This window comes from Oncorhynchus keta, chromosome 9 (assembly GCF_023373465.1).
Source record: "Oncorhynchus keta strain PuntledgeMale-10-30-2019 chromosome 9, Oket_V2, whole genome shotgun sequence".
NCBI classification, from domain to species: domain Eukaryota; kingdom Metazoa; phylum Chordata; class Actinopteri; order Salmoniformes; family Salmonidae; genus Oncorhynchus; species Oncorhynchus keta.
The window spans coordinates 27,515,706-27,528,199 of NC_068429.1; the positions used below are offsets into that span (position 1 = coordinate 27,515,706).

The following is a 12,494-nucleotide window of genomic DNA, read 5'->3' on the forward strand; positions in this document are numbered from 1 at the left end:
AATATTTTAGCGAAGCACAACAAACTAGGGATTAAGTTAACATTTTTTATTCACATTTACATGCATTCATTTAAAATCATAATTTGTTTGCAAAGAAAACATTAAAAACATCTGTTAAAACATGATCAGCTTGGGGTGTGTACTGATGATATAGGTGCAAATTTAGTAGTTGGTCCATTGAGATGTATAGGGCTCAGTTCCAGAAGAGTCTTAGCTCTCACGGCTCATGTATGGACAGACCACACACACCTGTGCAATGTCATCGTATTCATAAGTCCTCTTCAGAAATGTGTCGGTCAGTCTCAGGCCAGATATACTCTGAAACACAAGCAAATGGTGATTAGCTACAATCATCAACCAATTGTTGATTGCAAATGTTAACAGTAATAGCATAACATACTGTAATAAGCCTTAGCTATGCTTAGTGTTACAATGTATTCTAAGTGGGCACCTACTTGCAGGCCCTGGACAGAGGAGAGGAGTTTGAGGGGCAGAGAGAGCGAGGCACTGGGGCTGACTTTGCCCAGCTGTCTCCCTGATACACCACACCAGTGGATGGAGCGGGTGTTACACATCTCCAGCACCAGGTCCATGGTCCTCTCACTGCAACAACACACACAACTCGGCCGTCAGATTTGCCACCAATGCTCCTTAAAGAACACATCACGGTACTTTGTATTCCTCTGTAAACTGGCCATCTCTTTACACAAGACACAAAATCCACTGGTTGATGCTCATCTACAAAACCCTCTTAGGCCTCACTCCCCCTAGCCGACTAAACTCTACTGCACGACTTAAGATGATGTGCTGAGAAACCCATTGCAACCCTCATCTTCTAATTACAGCCCATGATCTGCTATTCACAGTCCCCAAAGCAAACACATCCTTGGGTCACTCCTCTTTTCAGTTAGCTGCAGCTAGCGACTGGAACAATTTATTCAAAACATTTAAGCTGGAAAGTTATGTCTCTGTCTCAGCGAAATAATAACATATATGGAATCATGTATTAACCAAAAAAGTGTGAAACAAATCAAAATAGATTTTAGATTGTTCAAAGTAGCCACCCTTTGCTTTGATGACAGCATTGCACACTCTTGGCATTCTCTCAACCAGCTTCACCTGAAATGTTTTTCCAACAGTCTAGAAGGAGTTCCCCACATATGTTGAGCACTTGTTGGCTGCTATTCCTTCACTCTGCGGTCCAACTCATCCCAAACCATCTCAATTGGGTTGAGGTCGGGTGATTGGGGAGACCAGGTCATCTGATGCAGCACTCCATCACTCTCCTTCTTGTTCAAATAACCCTTACACAGCCTGGAGGTGTGTTATGTCATTGTCCTTTTGAAAATCAAATGACAGTTCCACTAAGTGCACACCAGATGTTTAATGTATCACTGCATAATGCTGTGGTAGCCGTGCTGGTTAAGTGTGCCTTGAATTCTAAACAAATTACTGACAGTGTCACCAGCAAAGCACCCCCACACATCACACCTCCTCCTCCATGCTTCACGGTGGGAACCACACATGCAGAGATCATCCGTTCACCTACTCTGCGTCTCACAAAGACACGGTAATTAGAACCAAAGCTCAAATTTGGACTCATCAGTCCAAAGGACAGATTTCCACAGCTCTAATGTCCATTGCTCGTGTTTCTTTGCCCAAGCAAGTCTCTTCTTCTTACTGGTCCTTTAGTAGTGGTTTATTTGCAGTAATTCGACCATGAAGGGCTGATTCACGCAGTGTCCTCTGAACAGTTGATCTTGAGATGTGCCTGTTACTTGAACTCTGAAGCATTTATTTGGGCAGCAATTTCTGAGGCTGGTAACTCTAATGAACTTATCCTCTACAGCAGAGGTAAGTCTGGGTCTTCCTTTCCTGTGGAGGTCCTCATGAGAGCCAGTTTCATTATAGCGCTTGATGGTTTTTGCAACTGCACTTGAAATAACTTTTAAAGTCCTTGAAATTTTCCAGATTGATTGACCTTCATGTCCTAAAGTAACGATGGACTGCTGTTTCTCTTTGCTTATTTGAGCTGTTCTTGCCATAATATGGACTTGGTCTTTTACGAAATAGGGCTATCTTCTGTATACCACCCCTACCTTGTCAAAACACAACTGATTGGCTAAAACACATTAAGAAGGAAAGAAATTCCACAAATGAACTTTTAACAAGGCACACCTGTTAAGTGAAATGCATTCCAGGTGACTACCTCATGAAGTTGGTTGAGAGAAAGGCAAGAGTGTGCAAAGCCGTCATCAAGGCAAAGGGTGGCTACTTTGAACAATCTCAAACATAACATATCTTTTGAATTGTTTAACACATTTTTGGTTACTACATGATTCCATATGTGTTATTTCATAGTTTTGTCTTCACTTTTGTTCTCAATGTAGAAAATAGTAAAAATAAAGAAAAACCCTTGAATGAGTAGGTGTGTCCAAACTTTGACAGGTACTGTAGGTCCATCCAGCCATATGATTATACCTGCAGTTGGTGATTTTACAGGTGATGTCGAAGGGTTCCTCTAGGTTGACGGTGTCTGGGATCATCTCCAGTGATAATCTGACGTCTCCATAACCTGGAGCCTGTCAGAGACAAGTGGAAAAGCAATACCCTGTTGAAGGTCGACTGAGACCAAAACATTGATAAATAAGATCCATTATATTGTTGGAAGCATCCAGATTACCGGTATGCTGGAGTTTTTACATTTTTTAATAAGGAGACGAGGAAAACCAATTCATACTGGGTCAACACAAATGCAATTATTACACTGTCTGATCCAGGCAATAGCAGATACATTTTGGACCGGTTTTCTTTATTTTAGGCTCACAAGAAGCGCATCGTCTAGGACCATGATTGCACTGTTTTGTATTTTTGGGTGGTTGTCTGGTTGGTAAACTCTGGGCAACAGGCTTCATGACAACACATTTAGCATAATTTTGACAAATTTGGAAACTGTAGAATGACTATATTATCCAATTGAGAATATAATCTTCATTTTGAGCTATGTCATTGTAATTGTCCACAGCCCAGGTATGACTGACAAAACCATCAACACCACTCAACAAAGACAACCACAGCATTGAGACTGAGAATGTCCTGTTATGCAACAACCATATACTTTAACTAAGAACCATATCATTTAACTGAGAATGCTCTGGTACCATTCTCTGTAGCTGGCTTGTCTGCAGCCTTCCTTTCTCTCCTAAGTTGGTCTTCCACACGATGTCCAGTTTACCGATGACCGTCACGCCCTTGATGACGCCCGCCTTCTCTGCAAACTCCGATTTGGGCTTCAGGCAGTAGAGGTACTGGCGCGTGTCCATGGGCTGCAGATAAGACATCTTCCCAAATGTAGAAGTTCTGGAACACAGTCAGGGTGGAGAAGTCTGAGCTGACACTGAAAACCTATTACCTTTGACATAGTAGGGGCGCCTTGACCTACAGTGAGAAGACCTGGCCGGGTGAATGATGTATCTTGTACGCAGCATAGACAGAATAGTCATACAGCTTTCACAGTCAAAATGTCTCAACAAAAAAAGCAGTAAAATAACACAAAAAATGTACACTAGAAAAACACAATATATCATGCTAGCATAATCTATACAGATAAACTCTTGTCGAATTCGCTTTCTCCTCTTCACATGTATTATATTACTGCCTTTTTACTGTACAATCCAAACATAACACTAAAATGTGTGTGTGTGTCCCTTACCCTTCGTCACCAGTCTCCACGGTGTTGAGCTCGGTGACATTGTACATCATGGAGGGCTCCAGGGACACTTTCTCCATGAACATGGGCGACGTGGTGATGTTCTGAATCTGGGCCTCGAGAAACACCTCGTCTGTCTGGGGGTGGGGGTAAGGGGTCAGCGCTAACATTAGCCGCTAGCGCTAACTAGAGGAACACCTCCTCAAAGGGACTTAACTGGGCAGCACTTTGACTTCAATTCCTTTCAATGTACTTTACAACGTATTGGCCCCTCAAGGGGAAACTGTAGATTTCATTTAGGCCTAGTGTGTGTCAGATTTATCTGAAAGCATGTGATTTATACAGTTAGATTCTAGAAATCACCATGAAGTACCTATATAACTTACCCTAGATTTTGGCATGTATGAACATGTCCGAAATATTCAGACATCTTTAACGGTTTTCATACCTTCGTCAGTCCTATCAAAATCAACTAGCAGGGCCAAAATGGAGTAGCAAAGTCTGCTCAGTTTACCTTTGAGGAGTGGATTAGTACTCAACTGAACAGAGGAGTGCTCAGAGATTAGTTCATGCCTGAAATTCAAAGGCTAGTGATTAAGTAGGGACCACGGACAGAAACATTCTGCCAGACGGACGGACAGACTGGGGTTATTGTTACAGAGCAGAGCCACATCTCCCATGCCGAAACAGACCTGTCATCAAACCCAACACAAAAAACTGATCAGACACATCTCAAATAACTTTTGTCCAGAGCCTTATTTGAATAATGTTTTACTTGATCTGATTTATTCAGACTCTTGAAAGAGTTTATTTTAGATAAAGAGTGAACATATAAATTCATAAAATCAGATGAATAATCACCAACACTAAAATCATCATTAAAATGAACATCCCTTCCCATCAGAGATTGGTACTGGATTTTGATTGAAAACCATAATTCACATCTACACTTGAATCCAATCATTCAAAAGACCTGTAGAAATGGAAACCCCAATACAATCATACAGACCTAGGCTCTGTCTGAAATGGCACCCTATTCATTATATAGTTCACTACTTTTGAGCCTTACGGGCCCTGGTCAAAAGCAGTACATATATAGGCAATAGGGTGCAATTTAGAACCCCGCCCTAGCCTAGACCCATGATGTTGATTTCACCCTATGAGGATGGATTGTTTGATCAATGCGCTTCCATTCTATTTCCCCATGAATCTGGAATCACACCCACCTACTACCCAATTGCACAAGTCCTGTGAGAGATGAGTTAGCGAGAGGGCTCAAGCAGCGAAGAGAAAAAAAACAGAGTAATGGCAAAATAGTGGGAAAGCATTTGATCACCCTTTACTAAAGCAGCATCACACATCTGTTTCCTTTGTGAGAAGTAAAGTCTTACTATATGGGTTTTTATTCTTCATATTTTTTCCCCTGCATGCTTTTCCCTTATTTTGCCATTGCTCACGCTCATTGGCTCCAGAGAAAGACAGACAGACGTTGCTGCAACAAAAAGGATTAAGAAAGCGAGAGTTAAGAGCAATGAAAACAGAAAAACGATTACCACGGAACTGAGGTCACTCTAATGGAGAAAATAAAAACACAAGAGACCATAAACAAATGAAGGTTACATGCCAAATGAAAGTGACAATACATCTTGTTTCATACGCTAACAAATTAAATGCTACTAATATGCAAATGAGAGAATAAAAAGCTAATTTGACTATGTGTCACCAATGGAAAATGCCTGACCATGGAATGAAACATGATATACAGCAAACTCTATGTTTGTGATGTCATCTAAAAACCAGAGGCTGAATTGATAGTGGAAATGTATGGAAAAAGATCTGACTATGTATGAGTGAAGATAGCTAGCATGTTGACAAAGGTGGAAAGTTGAATAAGTCGGTAAGATGACTGTATTTGTCATTGTTTTGGTACAGGTAATAAAAGAGTGAGGTAAGTGTAGCTGAGAGAAAGAGGAAAAAAAACATACCTCTGCATTGTAGAACTTGGTTTTGACGTCGAGTGGCTTCAGAACCTGATTGAGAATAGATTGCAAGCTAAATGATGCCAATTTCTCAAAAGATTCCTCCATTCAACAGCGACAATAAATCTCCCTTCACAACATTAGAAAATAACAATAATTTATCTCTGAAAAAGCTCAAATCCATGAGCCAAGAAATTTGATTTAAAAACGGTCAGTATAGCTTATACAAAACGTATTGTTACTGCAAGAGAAGTTGGATTTAGTTTCTTTGTGTGACTTAGAGCAGATCCTTTCTGAGACTGAGGACAGTAAGTAGGAAGTGAGATAGTTTGGTAGTCAAAAGCCAAAGCTTGTGTGCTACTGCTAATTGCCTTTTCTCTGTCATGGACCTGTGACATTGCTCAGGGTTGAGGTCTGGTTTCTAATATAACTCTGTGAGGGAGCATGGGGAGGTCATATAAAGGACGCTTTGAAACTCACCTGAAATTTAAAGAACTTCCTGAAGTATAGCTTCTCTCCCGCCTGTGTGGTATAACTGACTGCACAAACCAAGCTAGAATAGAGAAACCAAAATTCCTTGAATATTAGCATTCAAATTAACTCCTAACCATCTTTACAGATGTGTTGCTGTAAATCTTCCCCATTGTTGTCTCGAGTGACACCCCTTTCCCAGTATTACATAGAGCAATGGTCAAAAGTATATTATTTCCGATTTAGCCCACGTCAGAAAGGAAAGCATACATGTGAGTTCCAATCTCTTTGACTTCATGGTGAATGACATCATCGATGCAGGACTCAGGCTTCAGCTCAGTGACTGTGTTGTTGGACGCTGATAGGTTTAGCCTCTGAGAGCTGGTCTGAAGGTCTGCCTGTAAGACATGACAAAAATGGGGATTTCACTTAAAATTGTGTGAATAGGACAAGTGGATTCATCAATGAGAAAGAGATTGGTTAAACATGTTTCCATTGGATTAATGTATATCTGTACTGCACCTTTACTAGTATGTCCTTGACCTCCTGGGTGCTGTCATTGTGCACACTAATGTAACTTGAGAAGGTCTCGCCGAGGAAAATATTTCTGTGCAGAGGACAATTGTTACGCAAGTGTCACACACAAAGATAATGGACTCACATGCCCACTGAAGAACTGAAACGAGACAATGCTTTTCAGTGGTCAAAATCAAGACTAAGTATTCCTGTGAAAGGTTGTCGTGCAAGAAATGTGATGATTCTATACTGAAACAGATCAAGAGATACTGACAGAAATGATCGGCCAGGGGGAATGAAAGATATAAACTGCCAGTCTGATCGTTAAATGGTAGTTGTGTGTGCCTCTACATGTTTCATCCTGCTCTATATGTCAAAGAGTTGAAACGGTTGTTGCTGTAGTGTTATTTACCCAAAGTTCTGAGGTAGTGTGAGCATCTCTCCCAGCATTAACGCCTCTGCTCCTTTAATAGTGGATGGGTCCTCTTTCATTAGCCGACCAAACAAATCCCCTGTAGAATGCACGCACATGTACACACACGTGCACGCAGGTATGCACACACACATACAAATTACTCTCATACAATGCCTTCAGAAAGTATTCACACCAATTGACTTGTTCCACATTTTGTTGTGGTACAAAGTGGGATTAAAATGTACATAATTGTAATTTTTGCTCAGCAATATACATAAATACGTTGTCAGTGTGAAAAAAACAACAACTAATATATCTTGACGAGATAAGCATTCAACCCCCTGAGTCAACACTTTGGCAGCGATTACAGCTGTGAGTCTTTCTGGGTAAGTCCCTAAGAGCTTTGCACACCTGGATTGTACAATATACGGCGCATTTGGATAGTATTCAGACCCCTTCACCTTTTCCAAATGTTGTTATGCTACAGCCTTATTCTAAAATTGATTAATTGTCCCCCCCCCCTCATCAATCTACACAGAATACCTCATAATGACAATGCAAAAACAGTTTTTTAGATTGTTTTGGGGAAAAAAATGAATATTACATTTAAATAAGTATTCAGACACTTTACTCAAGACTTTGTTTAAGCACCTTTGGCAGTGATCGAGTCTTCTTGGGTATGACATTACAAGCTCGGCACACCTGTATTTGGGGAGTTTCTCCCATTCTTCTCTGCAGATCCTCTCAAGCTCTGTCAGGTTGGATGGGGAGTGTTGCTCCACAGCTATTTTCAGGCTCTGGCTGGGTCACTCAAGGATATTCAGAGAATTGTCCCGAAGCCACTCCTGTGTTGTCTTGGCTGTGTGCTTAGGGTCGTTGTCCTGTTGGAAGGTGAACCTTTTCCAAGTCTGAGCGCTCTGGAGCAGGTTTTCATCAAGGATCTCTCTGTACTTTGCTCCGTTCATATTTCCCTTGATCCTGACTAGTCACTGCCGCAGAAAAACAACCCATGATGCTGCCAACACCATGCATCAACATAGGGATGGTGCCAGGTTTCCTCCAGACGTGACGCTTTGCATTCAGGCCAAATAGTTCAATCTTGGTTTCATCACACCAGAGATTCTTGTTTCTCATGGTCTGAGAGTACTTCAGGTTCCTTTTACAACCTTCAAGCGGGCTGTCATGTGCCTTCTATTGAGGAGTGGCTTTCGTCTGGCCACTCTACCATAAAGGCCTGATTGGTGGAGTGCTGCAGAGATGGTTGTCCTTCTGGGAGGTTCTCCCATCTCCACAGAGGAACTCTGTAGCTCTGACAGAGTGGTCCTTCTGTAGCTCAGTTGGTAGAGCATGGCGCTTGTAACGCCAGGGTAGTGGGTTTGATTCCCGGGACCACCCATACGTAGAATGTATGCACACATGACTGTAAGTCGCTTTGGATAAAAGCGTCTGCTAAATGGCATATATATATATATTAGAGTGACCATCAGGTTCTTGGTCACCTCCCTGACCAAGGCCCTTCCCTCAATTGCTCAGTTTGGCCAGGTCTAGCAAGAGTCTTGGTGGTTCCAAACTTCTTCCATTGAAGAATGACGGAGGCCACTGTGTCCTTGGGGACCTTCAATGCTGCAGACATTTTTTGGTACCCTTCCCCAGATCTATGCCTCGACACAATCCTGTCTCTGAGCTCTCCGGACAATTCCTTCGACCTCATGGCTTGGTTTTTGCTCTGACATGCACTGTCCACTCTGGAACCTTATATAGACAGGTGTGTACCTTTCCAAATCATGCCCAATCAATTGAATTTAAGTTGTAGAAACATCTTAAGGATGATCAATGGAAACCAGATGCACCTGAGCTCAATTTCGAGTCTCATAACAAAGGGTCTGAATACTTATGTTAAATAAGGTATTTCTGTTTTTTATTTTTAATACATTTACAGAAATGTCTATAAACCTGTTTTTGCATTGTCATTATGGGGTATTGTGTGTAGATTGATGAGAATGTTTTTAAAATTTTAAATCCATTGTAGAATAAGGCTGTAACGTAACAAAATGTGGGAAAAAATCAAGGGGCCTGAATACTCTGAATGCACCGTATCAAGTTGGTTGTTGATCATTGCTAAACATCCATTTTCAAGTCTGTTGTGCGATGAGACAAGGATATCCCTACCGGGCAAACCCTCCCTAACCCGGACGACGCTAGGCCAATTGCGCGTCGCCCCACAAGACCTCCCAGTCGCGGCCGGTTACGACAGAGCCTCGGCGCGAAAACAGAGTCTCTGGTGGCAGAGCGCCCTTAACCACTGCGCCACCCGGGAGGCCCCGTGTCAATGCAACTTATTGTGACTTATTTAGGCTTCCCATAACAAAAGGGTTGAATACGTATTGCCTCAAGACATTTATTCTTTTAATCTTTAATGAATTCGTAAACATTTCTAAAAACATAATTCCACTTCAATTAAGGCTGTAACACACATTTTGGAGAATACTTTCTGAAGGCACTCCATCTAGCGAAGTGTTGTTGAGGCACATAAAGAACTTAACACAATGCCAGAAATGTTTGACTATATCTATACATTTTTTCCAGATATTATTTATTTTATGGCTCTATGGAAACTGTAACTACCAGGTCTAATAGTCAGTCAGTCTCCTCATATGGGCCCTGTAAGTTTTGTAGCTGTAATATTGATGATCAATGTCAACAACAAATATCTCACATAAGCATGCAATAAAATATATATTTAGAAATGTTTCCAAGAGAATTCTGATTCTGCTACGACACAACGTTCTAAATATTTGAGTTAAAGGCAGCCTTTAGAGGAGCAGCGTGGGAGATATGAGAGCTGGGTGACATAAAAACATTCACAAATTATTTTTATTGCTCCTATATCGTGTTCTAGTCGTTCATTTCGATTTATGGCCAGATATGCCTTTATTCTCCCCCCCCCCCTGTATAAATAGCATCCCCACCCAGAAGTGGCACTGTGATTTATGGGTTCAGTGGAGTTGGGTTACCAGCACAGCGCTCACATTGCAGTAGGTAGGTCTCCGGCAGAAGGAAAAATAAACACTGTAAATTCTCTTTAGGACTGCACGACTAAATTTGGGAGCTGGTTAGACATAGCCATTCCTGGGATCCCTTAGTGATTCAGTGGAGTAGGCAGACAGGTGTGGCTGCCTGGCTTTATTACTGATCGCCGACGTCACATCATTTCCCCTGGTTAATTATTGTATTGGCTCAATTCATTTCACTGTCGAGAATGTTAATTGGAGGCTTAACCCCAGTAAAGGAAAGCTTAGCTGATTTACATATTCTCATACATATCGGTCCAATTAATATAGGATTGCATGCAGTATTGTAATAAATACTGTTCCCATGGGTAGTGAAATGTAGAATCGTGCATCTGTTTTTCTCTCTGAGGAATACTGATTTCAAAGATAAATATGACATGTGAATGTGTTGTTAAGGACCAGTGATTTACAGCACTACATGGAAGTAGTCAGTTCTATCAATACTTTTACCGTAAGCCTACTGTGGACTTGAAATATAATACATGCCATTAAGCAGACACTTTTATTCAAAGCGACTTCCAGTCATGAATGTATTAAAAAAATATATGGGTGGCCCGAGGGAATCGAGCCCACGATCCTTGGCATTGCAAATGCAATGCTCTACCAACTAAGCAACACAGGAGCCACACAGAATCATAGGAACTAGCCTATTAGTTCTATGTTCTATATTTATATCTATAGGCATAGCCTATGTAATGTATTTAGAATCACTGCAGCAAAGCAAATTGGATAGGCCTAATAAAGATTCTACAACTCTACTACATGTTGGGGGTAAAATAAATCAAGGCTTACCTGGGAGGTCTCTATCTTCACATGTTACTGGCATGTTAGTGAAGAGAGTGGGTTTTGTTAACCGCATCACTGTGAAAGCCAAGGAAGCAAAGATTGGTCAGTTAGACTTAGGCTAGTTTACTTGCTTGCAAATTTAGATGGAAATTCCATGGGTAATCTAGACCTCTCTCAAACAGCCTAGATATCCTAATGCCTGCCAAATAAGAACAGCCTCCTTTAGCGTTGTTTCCAGACCATACTTTATTTGGATAGTCCCCTATAGGCCTAGATGGCCTTCGGATGGTCAAACTATCAACAAACTAACAACTGTAACTCACTTGCATGCAAGATGTTGCATGTAAATAGACTGCATGTTAGGCTATAACTAAGATTAGGTTTAGGTGCAAATAAGGGGTCTAGGGTTAGTGTTTTCCCGATTAGATGATTCAAATCAGTGGTTAGTTTCAGTTATTTGATGGTTTATAGATCCTCAACTAATCTATCTGAAGGTTACTATCCAAATACATGTTAGATTTCCTCCTTGCCACAGCAGTCTTTCTTTGTCAGGTGTTCTCTGCTTAATAATTTAGGAAAAGTTCTAGCTACACCCAATCCTCTAGTATGCTGCTGCTTATTACAATACCAAAAGATAGCTTCCCCTTCCATCTGTGATAATATTAAAGTAAACCAGTCATAATACCGTAACTCATACCAGGTAGCTAGCTATTTGAATGGGTCTATCAAGATGTCTGAGACTTGTGTATTCAGCACACTGTAGCTACGTTGAGGTCTAAAAGAAAATAACTTGTTGAGTGAATAGTCAAGTAGTGGACAGGTAAGAAACACTCATCAGATCAACAACAATTCGGTCATATGAGCTACCTAGCTAACGTTAGCAAGATGGCAGAGGCTGGCTAAATATGTAGCTATACAGTTAGGACAACAGTCCACCATTAACTAAATACAGAATACATAGGTTATAGTATAAGGGTATAGTAGAGAGGTATGGATATAGTTTAATGTTTAATGAATGACATGGCAAATGATTTGACAGAATATTGTTGGCTAGTTAGCTAAGAATGTTAGCTATTGAAAATGAACAGAAAAAATACATGGTCAACACCACTCGATACTAGGTAGTCAGCGAGCTAGCTCGTTCATCATCGTTCAGTTAGCAAGCTTATTTGACGTTAGCTTAGCAGCTAGCTTGTAAGCCAGTAGCCATTATCAGCTAACTGTCAGTGTCAGATGTAAACAACCTCTTTTCAGATATCCACATTAGCTAAATGTTTAACGCAACCCTAGTGAGTATATTGCTTGAGCCATTTATTTAACTCAGTAAAATACCTTTTAAAGCAAGTAGATGCTCTTGTTTTGCCTGATTTACTTCCATTTTGTCTTAACAGTTCGGTTGAACTTTCACCTGGCAATATCAGCTGACTATAGGAAACGCAGAGGGACAATTTAGGGAGATCCCTCGTGGTAGTATTGTAGTACACAGGTGTCACGTAAAATTGTAGTTCCACCTCTTCCCCATTAAATTCATAAATGCATAGACATCG

The 12,494-nt window shown here is 40.9% G+C and overlaps 1 protein-coding gene across 2 annotated transcripts; it reads right to left on the reverse strand.

Annotated features, from left to right (window-relative positions):
- Positions 1 to 31: 31 nt before the first annotated feature.
- trappc13 (trafficking protein particle complex subunit 13) lies at positions 32 to 12,438 on the reverse strand. 2 transcript variants are annotated; one of them, XM_035775830.2, is made up of 13 exons: positions 12,280 to 12,438; positions 10,954 to 11,022; positions 7,088 to 7,187; positions 6,682 to 6,766; positions 6,430 to 6,557; positions 6,169 to 6,241; positions 5,695 to 5,739; positions 5,263 to 5,280; positions 3,713 to 3,846; positions 3,162 to 3,360; positions 2,482 to 2,582; positions 456 to 603; positions 32 to 318 (listed from the first exon to the last, which is right to left on the reverse strand). In XM_035775830.2, the coding sequence occupies exons 1-13, from the start codon at positions 12,323 to 12,325 to the stop codon at positions 211 to 213; spliced, it is 1,254 nt and encodes a 417-aa protein (XP_035631723.1). In that variant the 5' UTR covers positions 12,326 to 12,438; the 3' UTR covers positions 32 to 210. The 2 variants fall into 2 exon arrangements, with proteins under 2 accessions (XP_035631723.1, XP_035631725.1); XM_035775832.2 differs by lacking the exon at positions 5,263 to 5,280.
- Positions 12,439 to 12,494: the final 56 nt, after the last annotated feature.